At 49.1% G+C, this 18,550-nt stretch overlaps 1 protein-coding gene across 3 annotated transcripts in view; it reads left to right on the plus strand.

The window, feature by feature from the left end:
• LOC135393790 (adenylyl cyclase 78C-like) overlaps window positions 1-7,176 on the plus strand; it is a 288,020-nt gene extending 280,844 nt beyond the window's left edge. For all 3 annotated transcript variants that reach the window (XM_064624059.1, XM_064624060.1, XM_064624061.1), the window contains exons 18-24: window positions 686-826; window positions 945-1,037; window positions 1,139-1,250; window positions 2,121-2,455; window positions 3,611-3,770; window positions 3,839-3,930; window positions 6,871-7,176. In XM_064624059.1, coding sequence (XP_064480129.1) covers window positions 686-826; window positions 945-1,037; window positions 1,139-1,250; window positions 2,121-2,455; window positions 3,611-3,770; window positions 3,839-3,930; window positions 6,871-6,909 — 972 coding nt within the window. In that variant the 3' untranslated portion in view covers window positions 6,910-7,176. The remainder of the gene's footprint in view (window positions 1-685; window positions 827-944; window positions 1,038-1,138; window positions 1,251-2,120; window positions 2,456-3,610; window positions 3,771-3,838; window positions 3,931-6,870) is intronic.
• The last annotated feature ends 11,374 nt before the right edge of the window (window positions 7,177-18,550 follow it).

An 18,550-nucleotide genomic window follows, 5' to 3' on the forward strand; every position in this document is an offset into this window, starting at 1 on the left:
AGCCACTTCGGTATCTTCACGAGTATGCACTTATTGTTTTTAGTCCCCTAGGGAAAGAAAAGAAGGCTCCTATACCAAAAGGCTACATCGCTTCAGAAGTGTGTGTCGTGGCCCCATGCCGGTTGTCGATTCTTAGCTCATCCCCCCGGCTCGTTCATTAACCATTGCGGACAAAAACCACGTTGACTACGAGAGAAACGCTATCTCCCCACGCTCATGAACAAGAAAGAGCTTGGTAGCCATATTCAAAAGAAGTGTCCAAGGATGTAGGTAAACTGGAGCAGAAAATGGCAATTACAACTAACAATATTGAAGAAATTACATCAAATTCTTAAAACTTTAAGTGGCCTTCTTGTTTGCAAACGGTGAGAGGGCTATACCCATGCATGCTCGCGAACTTCGTCAGAACGGCGTCACCAGATAGCGTTTCCTCAAAAGAGGAAACAGGGCACCTTACTTACGTGCGATAACACGATTCGTGCTATTAAATCATTAATCCTATGCCATTTCTGCGACATGTACCGCTGACTCGTGTGCACAGGGTTTCCGATTCATATGTTGCTCGTACAATGTTTTGCGCTTTGGCGTGCCTCTACTGTGATATGTATAGACATGCTCCGCACAATCGTAAATAAGATAACTCTTAGTTGGGCAGAACTACATCCTTCGCTCTTTCTTTTTCCAGGAACTCTATGCACAGTCGTACGTTTCCTGCGGCGTGCTTTTTGCATCTATCCCTAATTTTGCAAGTTTCTATTCAGAAGACATCAACAATGGTGTTGAGTGCATCAGACTGTTGAATGAGATCATCTTCGATTTTGACCAGGTACATGAATATAGGATGGGGTACACATCAGTGGTCATGTTGCTGTATATATTCGAGCACATTAGAATGAAGTTATAGTGTTCTCTGTAAATCAGAAACGCGCTCTGGCTTGTTCCAGTTGTTAGACGATGAACGTTTCCAAAGCATAGAAAAAATCAAGACAATCAGCAGTACCTACATGGCCGCGTCGGGATTAAATCCCAAAGATCAGGTGCGTGAAAGGAACACAAACGGACATTAGTATTGCGGTGTATGTTTTGAGCAGCTTTAGTTCAATTCAGTTGAATAGCTTGTCTTGTTGCACGCTTACAGAACGTGTGCGAGTGGGTGCACATAACGGCTTTGGTGGATTTCGCTTTTTCGATGAAGGAGGCGTTGGAAGACGTCAATAAGCATTCCTTCAACAGCTTCAAGCTACGTGTAGGTAAGTGAATCAATCCTGTGCAATTTCTGTTGCGAAAGCTTGCGTTTATTTCAAAACGCTTAGACCTCCTTCGTTGTATAGGCTGCCTTGGTTTGAAAATGAAATCGCGTAGAGATCAGAATTCGGAGCACTACGTTGTCAAACGAGAGATGTTCTTATACTGTATGTACGCAGTTACGCCGGTTATGCGTTTTGCAATGGTCTGTTTACGACCGCCATGATTCAATTAGCAATTTCCGCTCAAAATATTGCGTCACGCGTCGTACGCAGTGTCCAACGCGGACTTGGCTACCTAATACAGTTTAAAATGCACGCTCATACCAGCGCATAAGGCAAACAAGCTAAATAAATAAAATAAGAATGGGCGAGAGTGCCGATTGCCCAGATAAGGAGATATGGTGATAGTTCATAACACGTTAGATCACAGATTGAGCGACTTGTAAAAAAGCCGGTTTCCATTATATTCAAGTTTTGCCACGTACATTTCACTCACGGTCGGTTCCAATCACGAGGTGAAACTCGTTCTCACTCAACTCAACGTGACCTCGATGGTGAATGACTGCAAGTAAAGATACAGGAGGCACATGAACCTTCATGAACTTTCATTCGAAGGACAACGCTAACTCGACTGGTTGCCTGAGTTGCTACCACACGCATGTGGCCTTGTCGATTCACTAAACGTTAATCATAGGTTTTCTCACCGAAAGAAAGACATACTGATACTTCATTAACAACGCAAGAGCTTCAGATCACAACACATACTCTTCTTCGTCCGGGTGAAATACAGGCGTCTCCCTACTGGAAGCTTTTTGATTTCACTTGCCTTCACTAGTGAGCACAACGTGTGTTCATCTTTTGCCGTCCTTTCAGGGATTAGTCACGGCCCTCTGGTAGGAGGTGTGATTGGCGCCAAGAAACCCGTGTACGACATATGGGGGAACACAGTGAATGAAGCCAGTCGCATGGATTCGACGGGCACTATGGATCACATCCAAGTTCCAAAGGCAACGGCGCAGCTTCTGGAGGAACACGGCTACAACGTCCAACCAAGAGGCCTCGTGCCGGTCAAGGGCAAGGGGACGATGGAAACGTACTATATATTGGGCAAAAGGATCGCGAGGGTGCGTTCTATGAACCGGCATCCTAGCACACGAAGCACTCTTGCCGCGTTTGTCTATGGACTCGTGCAGGCCAGGAAGAAACAGGTATGTGCGATGTTTAGCTTTAATGTTGTGAATCGTTGATTTTTGTTGCCCCACATTCCTAGCTGGAAGCGTGCTAGGACTATATTGGGTTATAATAGTCACTTGCTTTGGCATAGTTATGTCAAGTGGTGTCCTCATGCACATTCACAACCCGCAGCATTGAATGAGCAACCCCAACTACTTCACAACCCGCACGTTTTCTGACGTTTTACTAATACGCACCCTCGCGGTTCTGAGAAGCCGGGGGTGGAACGTAGCGCAAGACATATAGCTGTCACAGATAGATATATACATAAGGATAAGGAGCATGGCCAAGTGCATACAACATACGCACGTTGTGGTAGCCCTGGTGTCATGCTGAAGCCATGGTAGGTAACGGGTTCGAAAGTGCTCCAATGTGCAGTTGCATAATTGTGCCCTTGGCTATAAGAGAGAAGCATTTCTTAATAAGACCTTGAATTGCACTGTGAGACAACATGTGAGACGTTTCCCCCCCCTCAAAAAAAAAAAAAAAAAGAAAGAGAAGAAAGAGAGAAAGTGGGTGGTCGCTTATGCCATCAATTGGTAGCGTTTATCGCATTGCGCCTTTACATATTAACATCGCTTCTGTTATATTACAAAATGGCATTGATGAAAATGTTTCAGAAGTGGGATACAAACTCACAAACTCTGATTTTCTGGCGTTGTGAGGTTTAAATGTTGTGTTTGTCCTTCCATGTTTGCTTGTCTCATCTATTGCCACGGTCCTGTTGTGTAGGTAAGCGTTTCAAGAGGGCGCGCTCTATATAAAAGACTGCACGTTGTGGGAAGGCCTGGTGTACACAGGGTTCAGCTCGTACATCCAATGCGGCCGCATAATAACGATCAGGAGGCAGATTTGCATGCCTTATAGATAGTAACGAGAGGCTGGCGGCTGGAGCTGCGTTGAGTGTTGCACCGTGCTCCGTATTGTGATACAAATCATCATCAGCATGTACCAGCAGCAGCGTTGCAGCGTTTGCGTTGTGTCGTGCTTTGGTTTCTTGTTATGAAACTGTCCTCCGACAACTGTGCAAGATATTATTTTCTAACGCACCGCACAATCGGAAGTGGCTTAAACGGCAATGAACCACATCTCTTTAATGTAAGGGGGTATGTGCCCACTCTCGTTTGCAGGCGTTGGGATCGAGCTTGAGCGTGCCGAGTCCACGGAACCGTGCCACGCCTGGATCTTTCGTTCGCAAGCAGAAGCTGCACCGGATGCTGTCCGAGACGCCCAACTCTGACCGCAAGAGAAACAGTCGTCTGAGAGAGAGAAGGATGACAGAGACGGCAGGTAGCAGTCAATCTTTTCCAGACATGCGCAAGGCGGATCGTGACGAGCCTTTCAACTCCCACTGACAGTAACTCTTCCACCGCAACACCAATCCGACACCACCACCATCACGAGGCAGGCCACCACGTCATCTGTCTGCAAAGACACACGGAAGTCGTCTGTGAGTTGACTGCTGAATATTCTACAGTTTACAATATTCTACAGCTGAACGGTTCGTGTCGCGCGAGGAGCGGGCAAAGTTCAGAGAAACCACGTGACAAAATGTACGTCCAGTCACAAGGCAGCAATAAGGGTGCATGGGTTCACAGAAGAAGCCACGTGGGCCACAACATTGACATTATGCCTCATTATTTTGGAGTAGGACCAATGAGGTCGCTCAACGGGCAATAGGGGCAAGAGGCCACTGGGGAGCAGCGCAGACAGCTGACCAACTTGCATATAGCGTATATGCAAGGGTGGTTCGAGAAAGGAGCGAGTAGCGAAATAGTAATGGCGAGTGGAAGAACATAGCACACGAATTTGAACTGCTTTGTGCTGCTTGGAGAGCTTCATGTTGAAGAGTGCTTTTTAATTTTTTTTTTATAGACAGAATATAATGTCATCTGTTATAATCCTCCACCCCTCTTTTGCAATAACATTGCAAGACCATAGAGCACTGCATTGTGACAATAGTAAAGCGCAAGTGGCTCACAGAGTGAAGGATGAATGAGAAATTCCTGCATTTCTTTGATATGGTAATGATCCACTCAAGTGTTTTTCCGAGTCTGGACTAAGAGTATCATGGTGTACCGCGTACGATGGTATAGCCCGGCCGTGTGATGAACTCTGTATTTTTCATTTTTGTCACGAACTTGGTTCGGACACGACGGCTTAAGAAGCGTTCGTTCTTTCTTTCGTGCGCTTTGGCCCTTTTCTTTAGTAACCTTCGTAAAGGCTGCCAATTACCACACCCCGTCGACTAGGTAAAACAGGACATTCACGTTGCTTATTCAGTTCCCTGACCCCGCGTTAAGTAACTGTAGCAATTCTGTTCTTTAACGTAAACGTTTAGCGTTCTAAAACGTGCAAGGCCCGCATTCGTCGAACATCTTAAGAGATTTCGAGAAGAGGCTTAAAGAGGCTTACAGTGTGAACAATAAATTTGAAATCTTCCGAACTTTACAACCACGTAAAGTCTTTGCAAAGTTGGAGAACGCTTAGAGAAAAATACGCAGGACAGCACAGACACGACGTTCAACTGCAACTGACGAGTTCATTGAAAAAAAAGTCTCTCATTAAACGCTATATGCCTGGCTGGTATTACCTCGCATGCCATGGTATCGTGCTTGGGTAAGCACAGGCATATGTATATCTAATCATCACTATGTACTTTTATTGCCCCACGAAATTTGGCTTACGGTCGAAAATTACAGATTTCCTCGTTACATCCTAGCTTCGTAGCTCCATTGATCTGCCTAACCTACCAATGTGGAATCTAGCTTTGCTTGAAACTCCAAACTCATTCTCATCCCTGTAATATCGCGCCAGAGTGGAGCGATTTGATGGGCCATTTATTTGATGATCTGCAGTTACGATACGTTCACCAGAAAAGTTCGGGAATAGATTCTTCGCAGCACGTATCCTATAGGCTATAAGCAAGCGGTACTTCGCTATACTCATGAGGCGTACATTATGATGTCATCTGGATTCCTGATAGAAGGGGAGCTCTTCGGAAATACAGGTAGTCACCGTGCTATCTGGTTGGAGAGGGAGTCTCACGCCTTTGCTGTCATAGCCTCTTTTCAGATATCATTGACAGAGTTATTTCTTGTATTAGCAACAACAACTTTATTTGGGCGACGATGATTGCGGTGTTTCATCGCCACAGGCGAGACTGAACCTCATTGCCCGCGGTAATTTGGTGGAAGCATAATGACGTGTCTAAGAGTGAGGACCGCAGTTCTACATTGTCCAGAAAGTTTAGTAATGTTCTTACAGCAGAGCATCGGTGGGCTGGATTTGACCAATAAGGACCAAGTAATTTTGTCTTAATGGGAGGACGAGACTTACATGGTCGCGAGAGGTTGGCTTCCAAATCACCACAGTGACGGCATCTTGGAGGGTACACTGGTCCAAGCAGTAACAGTCTTCGAAGCTGTAGAGCCCACAAAATTACGTAGTGATTTAAGTCACGCCTTGCTATTCACTTTGAGCGAGCAGAAGTGCCCGAGGAAGCGCGCCAGGAAATGCTCGTAGCGACTCAGCGTATTTTGGTTCTTTATTTATTTTGTTATATTTGTAGCAGACGGGCAACATGAATGCCAACTTCTGTTTTGACTCAACGAAAACAGCTGCTACGGTCTTCGGTGTCCACGACTTCTAGTGACGTCATTGAATTTGAAGTTGCGTTGAGTCGGCAATGACACGCCTCTGCTGTGGTTCGGTATGGCTGCTCGTGCGACTGATGTCGGCAATGCTACGATCGTGGATTGGGGGGAATCGCCTTGATTGGCGGACACTTCGTTTAAACAACCAGGCTCTGTTTACTGTATAGGCGGTCTTAGTTGAGTGAATGTGCATAGCGAGTGTGGATTTTTCTTCTACATTTTACGAAATTGGTCGACGCAGTGTTGGCATAACAGTGTCTATGTGACGAACGGACCGAGAACAGCCGGTCTGCTCAGAACGATATGATTTATAGAGTTTATTCACATGACGTCATCCGCAGGAAAGCGGCACTGTCGCTAATGTAGGTCCTCAGGTTCCAACTGTTCAGCTTCACCCACATCGCATTAATCGCACATTTGGTGTTTCAAAGTTGTTGTACTGTGTGAATATTATTTGTACCATAATCCAAGCAATTTCCATATTTGCAACGTTGACAAAGCTCCAAATGGCGTATAGCAGCGACAGAAAACCGGAACCAAACTTCGAGGACCAACATCTTGGCGGCGATTTCGCTTTCTCGAAGTTAGTGCCCTCTGGAGGGATGACGTCAGTGAATAAACTCTATAGATGCACGGGAGTCCGAGCCATGCTGCTAGATCTCTTCTTACATTTCCGGACAACCTATGGCCACCCAGAGAGGCGTCGTTGACTTTTCGTGTTCTCTTCCTTGCAGGTAAATGACATCGTCCCATCGTCATCCACGTCATTCTGATGATCAGCGTTACCATCTAGTACCTAGCACATCTACAACATTCCATTGTCAAATACTGTGATGCAATTGTTACGGGCGTGACAAAGAGACAGACAGAAATACACGGACGCGACATTTTTACTTTGTTGACCGAACGTTGTCAGTGCTCTCGTTATGGCGTAATGCTAAATTGTTGAGCCAATGACGAAATATTAGACGACGAAGTGTATTCGGTGAGCCGTTCAAGTGTTACGAGACTAAATAAATAAACAAAAGTGTAATTCTTTACAGTTTTTGCATTTCTCGAGATAGGTTGCAGCATTTCGTTGCCACAGGTGTTTCAGGTAAGGTCTCGCAGGATCCCTGCTGCCGTCACCAGAGGGTGCCTTCAGAAGAGGCGCGTCCAGGCTTTTTCTTCCGCTGTATATGTAGTAGTCACGACCTATTACAGATAAAGCCCAGATAAAATGCTAGTTACTTTACATCTATTCGGATGAGGAAATGACGCGCACAGTAAGATGCCTGCCGGTCGTTTGTCTGCTGTACAGATGGAACCCTTTTCTTCGTCTCTGACATTGCCGCGGATGGATATGGTATAGGGTGTAAGGTGAGTGATTCTTTCTCTTTTTTCGGATATAGCCGGTGACGATGCTCACTTGTGTGCGGCCAACAACGGCAAGCTACTTCGGGGTATATGTTTATTCACACAAAGGAGATGTCAGCCAGGCAAGTGCCGACTGGCCGGCATATGAGGGATTCCGCTGTGATTCAGGGTTTTGATTCAGAGTTTGTAATAGCAATACAGCTTTTGCGATGCACCAGGTAGCACTCATGGTGGATTGCTGAAAGCTCCAAGATTTATCTTATTTTACTAATTTACTAACTAACTAACTAGGGTGTCTGAATACTACCTCCCTCTGCGAGTGGACGACAAGCAGCACCAAATTCGTCGTGAAGCGCCGTCCGCAGGAAATAGCACCCGAGATTTGGGGGCTTTGCGTATATGTTCAGGCCAAGGTTGCAGTACGCGAACAGCGATCTCAACGAAGACTCATAGTCGCGCCTGTCAATGCAACGATTTTTTTTTAATGCGATAGCATTAGAGTCCTCGCTACGAAAGAATCGCGGCGTGGTCTGTCTGTCTAGCCACGGAAGTGGAGAGGGGCACTCACGAGGAGAGAGAAAGGGGATGGTCATTTTGGACCTGAGGGCCAGAAAGAACCATGTGTTAGCGTTGTGTAGGGTTGTGTGAAAGGTTGTCTAGCGTTTATGAAGTGTCGCTGAAGGGTTGTGTACCGTTGTGAAGGGGAGTTTCCAAACGGTTTTCAAGTTTTAATGGTAACGCATTTCCGTCTGATCCACAAATTGATGGACTTTTTTTTTTCAGTTCTTAATAGAGCAAGACTGAGTGCATTTCGTTGTGCATGGATTAGAGCAAAGCTGGAATGGCTCCGTAATAAAGTGATCTTACCCTGGCGGATTGCGGAACTCATTTAGAAAGAAAATTTTTCGCGATACAAACATGTTTGTTTAAATTACTTGTACTCTGTGGCACAAGTTGAAAAAAAAAAGTGCTCACACGATATTTTTAGGACAACTATTCCGCTTCTGAATCGAATTTTTCTTGTTAGATGTGGCGACCTTTATACGTAGAGGGTAACAATTAACCGTAAACACACCCCATGTAAGAGAGTGTGAGCACCACAAAATATGATGCAAACACTTCAAGTCCTGTCCACATAACGTCCACTCTAGGCGATGTTCATGAAATTTCGGACCAAGCAGGCCTAACTTAAGCTATAACGAAGTAAGGATAACACCATGCAGTACGACGTACCGGAACTACCGGCGTTTACGTTTTGATGTACTATAATCTTTTAAGGTTGCTCTCTCGCTGCAGCTCCAAGAAATGGAGCATTCCACTGGTCTGCTACTGATGTGTACCAATCTCGTACAACACCTGTTACCCATCCCCTATGGACCTAACCTTTCAGTACATTGTCCTGCTTTGGTAACGAAAATTCACAGAAAATAAAGAAAAGAGGAGAAATGAAAAGGCGAAGATTGAAGTTTCTTTCCTTCCTACCCTCTCTGTAGTCAGCCAGTAGACGCCTTTTGCCGGATTAGGGAAAGGTGGGGTACTAGACTTTGGCTGACCACTCTCACCCTCCTACAAACAAGAAGAAGAGACACGGGGCAAGACGCGACATTTTTTGCCTGACGTCGCCTGTCTCAGAGACGCGTTGCTCCATGCGCTTGAAACTTGACTCATGGGCGGCTCTGCATGTCCGCTTTATTGCATGGGAATTGTTCAGTTGGTGTATGCGTTGAAGAGAGAGAGAGAAAAAAAAATCTGTTACATCTGCCTGGAATGTAAAGACCCGCCAAAAAAGGCGCGATTTTCTGCAGTCCTTTTTCTTGTGATCTGTGTAGCAGCGTTTCGCAGGCGCGTTCTGTCGATGTCCACATCCTATTCCTTTGTTCATTCACCTATATATATGCAAAATGGGGGCACTCTTGGGCGTCCTGCGTTGAAAAGAAAAAAAAAAAATGCATCCGATTACATGCACAGGGCAAGAACCCGCAATTTAATGTAATTTCAGTTTAATCTAAATGTAATATAATTTAGAAACGGGTAGGTCATCTACTAGGTGGCTTTATGCTTGTTCCTCAGAGACTTCGTTTTTGCATATTGCCTTGAATTTTCCAGTAAGGTTTCATGATTCCCAGGATATTTCCAGCAAAGCAGAAGCACACGCAAAAGCGAGGGACCAACGACACAACAGACTAGCGGTGCCTTGTCTGCAGAGGACAATGGAGCAAATTAGCACCGGGATCTCTGTGCTTTTATTGCACACCATGTGGACGGTGGTCTCAAGGGGGTTGTGTAGGGGTCCATGGGCTTTACTCTGTCTGCTTGGATTGCAAAACTTTTTATAGTTCAGTACCACCGCGTGCCTCACCTTGTCCCACGCGATGTCTACCCTTGCCCCGACGTAGCAAGATCAAACAATCTGCATTTTGGAATTTCTTGCTCTGTGTTTATTTTAGACCGGCCACGCCCGTTCTGCATGTACATGTTGGAAGCCTTAGACCACTGAGAATGCGCCCTATGGCTAGTTTTTTTTCGAAAAACACGAAAAATAAAAAGGCAAATTTCTCTCTCTTCTTGCCCCACCTTACCCTACATCAGTGGTTTGCTATATTTCCTCAGTAGCCTGAGGAAATATATTATGAGTTGACCTTTCATGTCATCTACACATCACGCCACCCTCATGATCTTATATTTGGTTTTACTTCATCTTTGTGACATATTTTGATTTAGGAATAGCAGGCCGACCTTCGGTCAGGCTGACTTTTCCGAAATACGTTCCGGGAATAAACGTATACCCCCCCCCCCCCCCTGAGGAAATATATACTGACAGTATATGCGCGAGGCACCCAGCAAACAGCTACGAAGGACAGACAATCGCCCGACGTGCGTAAGCACATACTACTTCTTTATCGACGGCATGCGAGTTCACGATTTGCAGCAACGCAGACAGATATCTCCCCCTAGACATCAGTACACGTCATCTTTACTTCTTGGGGAAAACGTGTGTCACAGATAAAGATGCCAAGATAAGGAGGTCCACCGCTCTCGACTGGTATTCATAGTTATTCTCGTGCGTCTGTGGTTACATTGCTCTTGTCTGCGTGTCTGCTGGATCTGCAGCCTTCGTGCGGCGAACTCATTTATTTTGTTTTAGCGTGTGAGTGATCGGCAGTTACAAAGAACTGGACGACACTAATTGTTAGAGCGGAGTATGTGAAAGATCACGTAAGTTGAAGATTTCTGCTTTTTCGTTTCCTATCAAGTGGCGCAAATACGGATCAATGAGATATCTGAGGGGATATAATGATATAGTGAAAGAACCCTGTGGTTCACTGTCCATATGCATGCTGCTGCCCAAGCGCGCACCTTAACGGAATGGTACGTAATCAGTGGCTGCACCAAGCTGCCCAACAAGCAGAAGCTTGAGTACCGCTCTTTAATGCTCAATGGAATGAACTTAACGCGGGAGGGCAGATCAACCACTGTGCATTCCAGCTTGTCTTGCAAGATGGGGATCTTACACAGCCTGTAGTGTAATACACGTAGAATAAAAAATCTACCAAAGAAGATACATGGCATATATGAGGTAATGTATGTATGTATGAGATACATGATATGAATAGGGAAAAAAAAGAAGAAACCGGAATTGATGTTGACGACAAAAAATAAAATAATAAAAATACTATTAGTAAGCTCTTTGTCTGCACGTAGTGTGTGGATTTGTGAGTACTGAAGCGTCGCCATACCACTGGACAGCTGTTCCGTTTCATTGGGCCGTTGTCAGCTGTGCGCAGGTACTACATACTTCACCTAGTTTGCACAGTGTCTCAACACTCGCCCTGGCGGTAGGACATCACGTTCTACGTGACCTTCTGCCGCCACCTACTGAAACGTTACGTCCCAGGGCATATTGCCGACAATGGCCCAATTAGGCGGAAACAGCTGCCCAGTGCTCGTAATGCGACGCTTAAGGGCTTATAAACTCATACACCGCATGCACCCAAAGAGCTTTGAGTCCTTTTTTTTTCTTCAATAAATTATCGGAAGTACACATACACGTAAGGTGAGTCAGCCTAATTTTGTGGCGACATGCTGCACGTGCCGCATGAACGCGAAAGGCGTCTTAGATAATAAAACTTTCCAACTTCTTGATATCTTCCCGCCTTTCATAGAGCATATATGCACGCAACCAGACAGAGTAGAACCTTGGAGAAATAGGATACATTTTAAATGGTATTGTGGCTCCTTTCGTGCCCTAAGAAAATTGGTTCGCATTGCATTAGGGGGGACTTCATTTGTCGCAATATCAGTAGTGTGCAATGACCACGACTATCCGGAAACACACAGGAGGTTTGGACAGGATTAAATTAGCAATTAGAGCCAATTAGGTCCAGACCACCCTGCATGTTTCGGGATACTCGTTGTCATAAAAAAGAAAAAATAATAGATAGAAACAGAGTGGAGAAAAAAAAAATATTTGAAAATCAACGATGCCGTGCCGAAGGTACCGCTCTGCAATGTTTGAGTGACCAGTGACCACAATGTTGCTTGTTGACGGCTGGTAGTTGCAAAGATCGACGACAGGTGGCCACCTAGTTGCAAGGTATTGCACCAGATGGAGCCACCGTCATAGCTCAGTGCGCGAAAGAGAAGAATGAGATACTAGTGGCGGATACAAATTGCAACAAGAAAGACACTGCTAAACAAGTCTAAACATGCGTGTACAAAACACTGGCTTCGGCGTCCGTTAACCAGCAGCTGCTGCTCTTTTGCATGCCACAAGGCTTCTGCAACGGACCACCAATCTAACCAACTGTTCACTGTCCGTTAACCAGCACCTGCTGCTGTTTTGTGTGCCGCAAGGCTTCTGCCATGGTGCACCAATCTGAGCAACTGCTCCGCTGTGCGTTAACCAGCAAATGCTGCTCTTTTGCGTGCCGCAAGGCTTCTGCAATGGCGCACCAATCTAACCAACTGCTTCGCCGTCCGTTAACCACCAGCTGCTGCTGTTTTGCGTGCCGTAAGACTTCTGCCATGGCGCACCAATCTAACCAACTGGTTCGCCGTCCGTTAACCAGCAGCTGCTGCTGTTTTGCGTGCTGTAAGACTTCTGCCATGGCGCACAAGTCTAACCAACTGCTTCGCCGACCGTTAACCAGCAGCTGCCGCTCTTTTGCGTGCTGCAAGGCTTCTGGGAGCACCAGTCTAACCAACTGCTTCGCCATCCGTTAACCTGCAGATGCTGTTGTTCTGCGTGCCACAAGGCTTCGGCCATGGTGCACCAGTCTAACTAAGTGCTTCACCGTCCGTTAACCAGCAGACGCTGCTCTTTTGCGTGCCGCAAGGCTTCTGCCATGGCGCACCAATCTAACCAACTGCTTCGCCGTCCGTTAACCAGCAGCTGCTGCTCTTTTGCGTGCCTCGAGGCTTCTGCCATGGAGCACCAGTCTAATCAACTGCTTCGCCGCCCGTTAACCAGCAGCTGCTGCTGTTTTGCGTGTCGCAAGGCTTCTGCTATGGCACACCAATCTAACCAACTGCTTCGCTGTCCGTTAACCAGCAGCTGCAGCTCTTTTGCATTCCGCAAGGCTTCTGCCCTGGAGCACCAGTCTAACCAACTGCTTCGCGGTCCGTTAACCAGCAGCTGCCGCTCTCTCACTTGCTGCAAGGCTTCTGCCATGGAGCACCAGTCTAACCAACGGCTTCACCGTCCGTTAAGCAGCAGATGCTGCTCTTTTGCGTCCCGTAAGGCTTCTGCCATGGCGCACCAGTCTAATCGACAGCTTCACCGTCTGTTAACCAGCAGCTGCCGCTGTTTTGCCTGTCGCAAGGCTCCTTCCATGGCGCACCAATCTAACCAACTGCTTCGCCGTTCGTTAACCAGCAGCTGCTGCTGTTTTGCGTGTCACAAGGCTTCTGCTATGGCGCACCAATCTAACCAACTGCTTCGCCGTCCGTTAACCAGCAGCTGCTGCTGTGTTGCGTGTCGCAAGGCTTCTGCTATGGCGCACCAATCTAACCAACTGCTTCGCCGTCCGTTAACCAGCAGCTGCTCCTCTTTTGCGTGCCGCAAGGCTTTTGCCATGGAGCACCAATCTAACCAACTGCTTCGCTGTCCGTTAACCAGCAGCTGCCGCTCTTTTGCGTGCCGCAAGTCTTCTGCCATGGCCCACCAGTCTAACCGATAGCTTCGCCGTCCGTAAACCAGCAGCTGCCGCTCTTTTGTGTGCCGCAAGGCTCCTGCCATGGTGCACCAATCTAACTGACTGCTTCGTCGTCCGTTAACCAACAGCTGCTGCTCTTTTGCGTGCCGCAAGGCCTCTGCCATGGCGCACCAATCTAACCAACTGCTTCGCCATCCGTTAACCAGCAGCTGCTGCTCTTTTGCGTGCCGCAAGTCTTCTGCCTTGGTCCACCAGTCTAACCGATAGCTTCGCCGCCCGTAAACCAGCAGCTGCCGCTCTTTTGTGTGCCGCAAGGCATCTGCCATGGAGCACCAATCTAATCAACTTCTTCGCCATCCGTTAACCAGCAGCTGCCGCTCTTTTGCGTGTCGCAAGGCTTCTGCCATGGAGCACCAGCCTAACCAACAGCTTCGCCGTCCGTTAACCAGCAGATGCTGCTCTTTTGCGTGCCGGAAAGCTTCTGCCATGGCGCACCGATCTAACTAACTGCTTAGCCATCTGTTAACTAGCAGCTGCCGCTCTTTTGCGTGCCGCAAGGCTTCTGCCATGGCGCACCAACCTAACCAACTGCTTCGTCGTCCGTTAACCAGCAGCTGCCGCTCTTTCGCTTGCCGCAAGGCTTCTGCCATGGAGCACCTGTCTAACCAACTGCTTCGCCGTCCGTTAACCAGCAGATGCTACGCTTCTGCGTGCCGCAAGGCTTCTGTTGTGGCGCACCTCTCTAACCAACTGCTTCGCCGTCCGTTAACCAGCAGCTGCCGCTCTTTCGCGTGCCGCAAGGCTTCTGCCATGGAGCACCAGCCTAACCATCTGCTTCGCCGTCCGTTAACCAGCAGCTGCCGCTCATTCGCGTGCCGCAAGGCTTCTGCCATGGAGCACCAGTGTAACCAACTGCTTCGTCCTCCGTTAACCAGCAGATGCTGCTCTTTTGTGTGCCGCTAGCCTTCTGCCATGGCGCACCAGTCTAACCAACTGCTTTGCCGTCCGTTAACCAGCAGATGCTCCTCTTTTGTGTGCCGCAAGGCTTCTGCCATGGCGCACCAATCTAACCAAGTGCTTCGCCGTCCATTACCGAGCAGCTGCCGCCCTTTCGCTTGCCGCAAGGCTTCTGCCATGGAGCACCAGTCTAACCGATAGCTTCACCGTCCGTTAACCAGCAGCTGCCGCTGTTTTGCCTGTCGCAAGGCTGCTTCCATGGCGCACCAATCTAACCAACTGCTTCGCCGTCCGTTAACCACCAGCTGCTGCTGTTTTGCGTGCTGTAAGACTTCTGCCATGGCGCACATGTCTAACCAACTGCTTCGCCAACCGTTAACCAGCAGCTGCCGCTCTTTTGCGTGCTGCAAGGCTTCTGGGAGCACCAGTCTAACCAACTGCTTCGCCATCCGTTAACCTGCAGATGCTGTTGTTCTGCGTGCCACAAGGCTTCGGCCATGGTGCACCAGTCTAACTAAGTGCTTCACCGTCCGTTAACCAGCAGACGCTGCTCTTTTGCGTGCCGCAAGGCTTCTGCCATGGCGCACCAATCTAACCAACTGCTTCGCCGTCCGTTAACCAGCAGCTGCTGCTGTTTTGCGTGTCGCAAGGCTTCTGCTATGGCGCACCAATCTAACCAACTGCTTCGCGGTCCGTTAACCAGCAGGTGCCGCTCTCTCACTTGCTGCAAGGCTTCTGCCATGGAGCACCAGTCTAACCAACGGCTTCACCGTCCATTAAGCAGCAGATGCTGCTCTTTTGCGTCCCGTAAGGCTTCTGCCATGGCGCACCAGTCTAATCGACAGCTTCACCGTCTGTTAACCAGCAGCTGCCGCTGTTTTGCCTGTCGCAAGGCTCCTTCCATGGCGCACCAATCTAACCAACTGCTTCGCCGTTCGTTAACCAGCAGCTGCTGCTGTTTTGCGTGTCGCAAGGCTTCTGCTATGGCGCACCAATCTAACCAACTGCTTCGCCGTCCGTTAACCAGCAGCTGCTGCTGTGTTGCGTGTCTCAAGGCTTCTGCTATGGCGCACCAATCTAACCAACTGCTTTGCCGTCCGTTAACCAGCAGCTGCTCCTCTTTTGCGTGCCGCAAGGCTTTTGCCACGGAGCACCAATCTAACCAACTGCTTCGCTGTCCGTTAACCAGCAGCTGCCGCTCTTTTGCGTGCCGCAAGTCTTCTGCCATGGCCCACCAGTCTAACCGATAGCTTCGCTGTCCGTAAACCAGCAGCTGCCGCTCTTTTGTGTGCCGCAAGGCTCCTGCCATGGTGCACCAATCTAACTGACTGCTTCACCGTCCGTTAACCAGCAGCTGCCGCTGTTTTGCCTGTCGCAAGGCTGCTTCCATGGCGCACCAATCTAACCAACTGCTTCGCCGTCCGTTAACCACCAGCTGCTGCTGTTTTGCGTGCCGTAAGACTTCTGCCATGGCGCACCAATCTAACCAACTGCTTCGCCGTCCGTTAACCAGCAGCTGCTGCTGTTTTGCGTGCTGTAAGACTTCTGCCATGGCGCACAAGTCTAACCAACTGCTTCGCCGACCGTTAACCAGCAGCTGCCGCTCTTTTGCGTGCTGCAAGGCTTCTGGGAGCACCAGTCTAACCAACTGCTTCGCCATCCGTTAACCTGCAGATGCTGTTGTTCTGCGTGCCACAAGGCTTCGGCCATGGTGCACCAGTCTAACTAAGTGCTTCACCGTCCGTTAACCAGCAGACGCTGCTCTTTTGCGTGCCGCAAGGCTTCTGCCATGGCGCACCAATCTAACCAACTGCTTCGCCGTCCGTTAACCAGCAGCTGCTGCTCTTTTGCGTGCCTCGAGGCTTCTGCCATGGAGCACCAGTCTAATCAACTGCTTCGCCGTCCGTTAACCAGCAGCTGCTGCTGTTTTGCGTGTCGCAAGGCTTCTGCTATGGCGCACCAATCTAACCAACTGCTTCGCTGTCCGTTAACCAGCAGCTGCAGCTCTTTTGCATTCCGCAAGGCTTCTGCCCTGGAGCACCAGTCTAACCAACTGCTTCGCGGTCCGTTAACCAGCAGGTGCCGCTCTCTCACTTGCTGCAAGGCTTCTGCCATGGAGCACCAGTCTAACCAACGGCTTCACCGTCCGTTAAGCAGCAGATGCTGCTCTTTTGCGTCCCGTAAGGCTTCTGCCATGGCGCACCAGTCTAATCGACAGCTTCACCGTCTGTTAACCAGCAGCTGCCGCTGTTTTGCCTGTCGCAAGGCTCCTTCCATGGCGCACCAATCTAACCAACTGCTTCGCCGTTCGTTAACCAGCAGCAGCTGCTGTTTTGCGTGTCGCAAGGCTTCTGCTATGGCGCACCAATCTAACCAACTGCTTCGCCGTCCGTTAACCAGCAGCTGCTGCTGTGTTGCGTGTCGCAAGGCTTCTGCTATGGCGCACCAATCTAACCAACTGCTTCGCCGTCCGTTAACCAGCAGCTGCTCCTCTTTTGCGTGCCGCAAGGCTTTTGCCATGGAGCACCAATCTAACCAACTGCTTCGCTGTCCGTTAACCAGCAGCTGCCGCTCTTTTGCGTGCCGCAAGTCTTCTGCCATGGCCCACCAGTCTAACCGATAGCTTCACCGTCCGTAAACCAGCAGCTGCCGCTCTTTTGTGTGCCGCAAGGCTCCTGCCATGGTGCACCAATCTAACTGACTGCTTCGTCGTCCGTTAACCAACAGCTGCTGCTCTTTTGCGTGCCGCAAGGCCTCTGCCATGGCGCACCAATCTAACCAACTGCTTCGCCATCCGTTAACCAGCAGCTGCTGCTCTTTTGCGTGCCGCAAGTCTTCTGCCTTGGTCCACCAGTCTAACCGATAGCTTCGCCGTCCGTAAACCAGCAGCTGCGGCTCTTTTGTGTGCCGCAAGGCATCTGCCATGGAGCACCAATCTAATCAACTGCTTCGCCATCCGTTAACCAGCAGCTGCCGCTCTTTTGCGTGCCGCAACTCTTCTGCCATGGCCCACCAGTCTAACCGATCGCTTCGCCATCCGTTAACCAGCAGCTGCTGCTCTTTTGCGTGCCTCAAGGCATCTGCCATGGAGCACCAGTCTAACCAACTGCTTCGCTGTCCGTTAACCAGCAGCTGCTGCTCTTTTGCGTCTGCAAGGCTTCTGCCATGGTGCACCAATCTAACTGACTGCTTCGCCGTCCGTTAACCAGCTGCTGCTGCTCTTTTGCGTGCCGCAAGGCTTTTGCCATGGAGCACCAATCTAACCAACTGCTTCGCTGTCCGTCAACCAGCAGCTGCCGCTCTTTTGCGTGCCGCAAGTCTTCTGCCATGGCCCACCAGTCCAACCGATAGCTTCGCCGTCCGTAAACCAGCAGCTGCCGCTCTTTTGTGTGCCGCAAGGCTTCTGCCATGGAGCACCAGCCTAACCAACTGCTTCGCCGTCCGTTAACCAGCTGCTGCTGCTCTTTTGCGTGCCGCAAGGCTTTTGCCATGGAGCACCAATCTAACCAACTGCTTCGCTGTCCGTCAACCAGCAGCTGCCGCTCTTTTGCGTGCCGCAAGTCTTCTGCCATGGCCCACCAGTCCAACCGATAGCTTCGCCGTCCGTAAACCAGCAGCTGCCGCTCTTTTGTGTGCCGCAAGGCTTCTGCCATGGAGCACCAGCCTAACCAACTGCTTCGCCGTCCGTAAACCAGCAGCTCCCGCTCTTTTGTGTGCCGCAAGGCTTCTGCCATGGTGCACCAATCTAACCGACTGATTCGCCGTCCGTTAACCAACAGCTGCTGCTCTTTTGCGTGCCGCAAGTCTTCTGCCACGGCCCACCAGTCTAACCGATAGCTTCGCCATCCGTTAACCAGTAGCTGCCGCTCTTTTGCATGCCGCATGGCTTCTGCCATGGCGCACCAATCTAACCAACTGCTTCGTCGTCCGTTAACAAGCAGCTGCC

Source organism: Ornithodoros turicata, chromosome 5 (genome assembly GCF_037126465.1).
Source record: "Ornithodoros turicata isolate Travis chromosome 5, ASM3712646v1, whole genome shotgun sequence".
Classification (NCBI taxonomy): Eukaryota; Metazoa; Arthropoda; class Arachnida; order Ixodida; family Argasidae; genus Ornithodoros; species Ornithodoros turicata.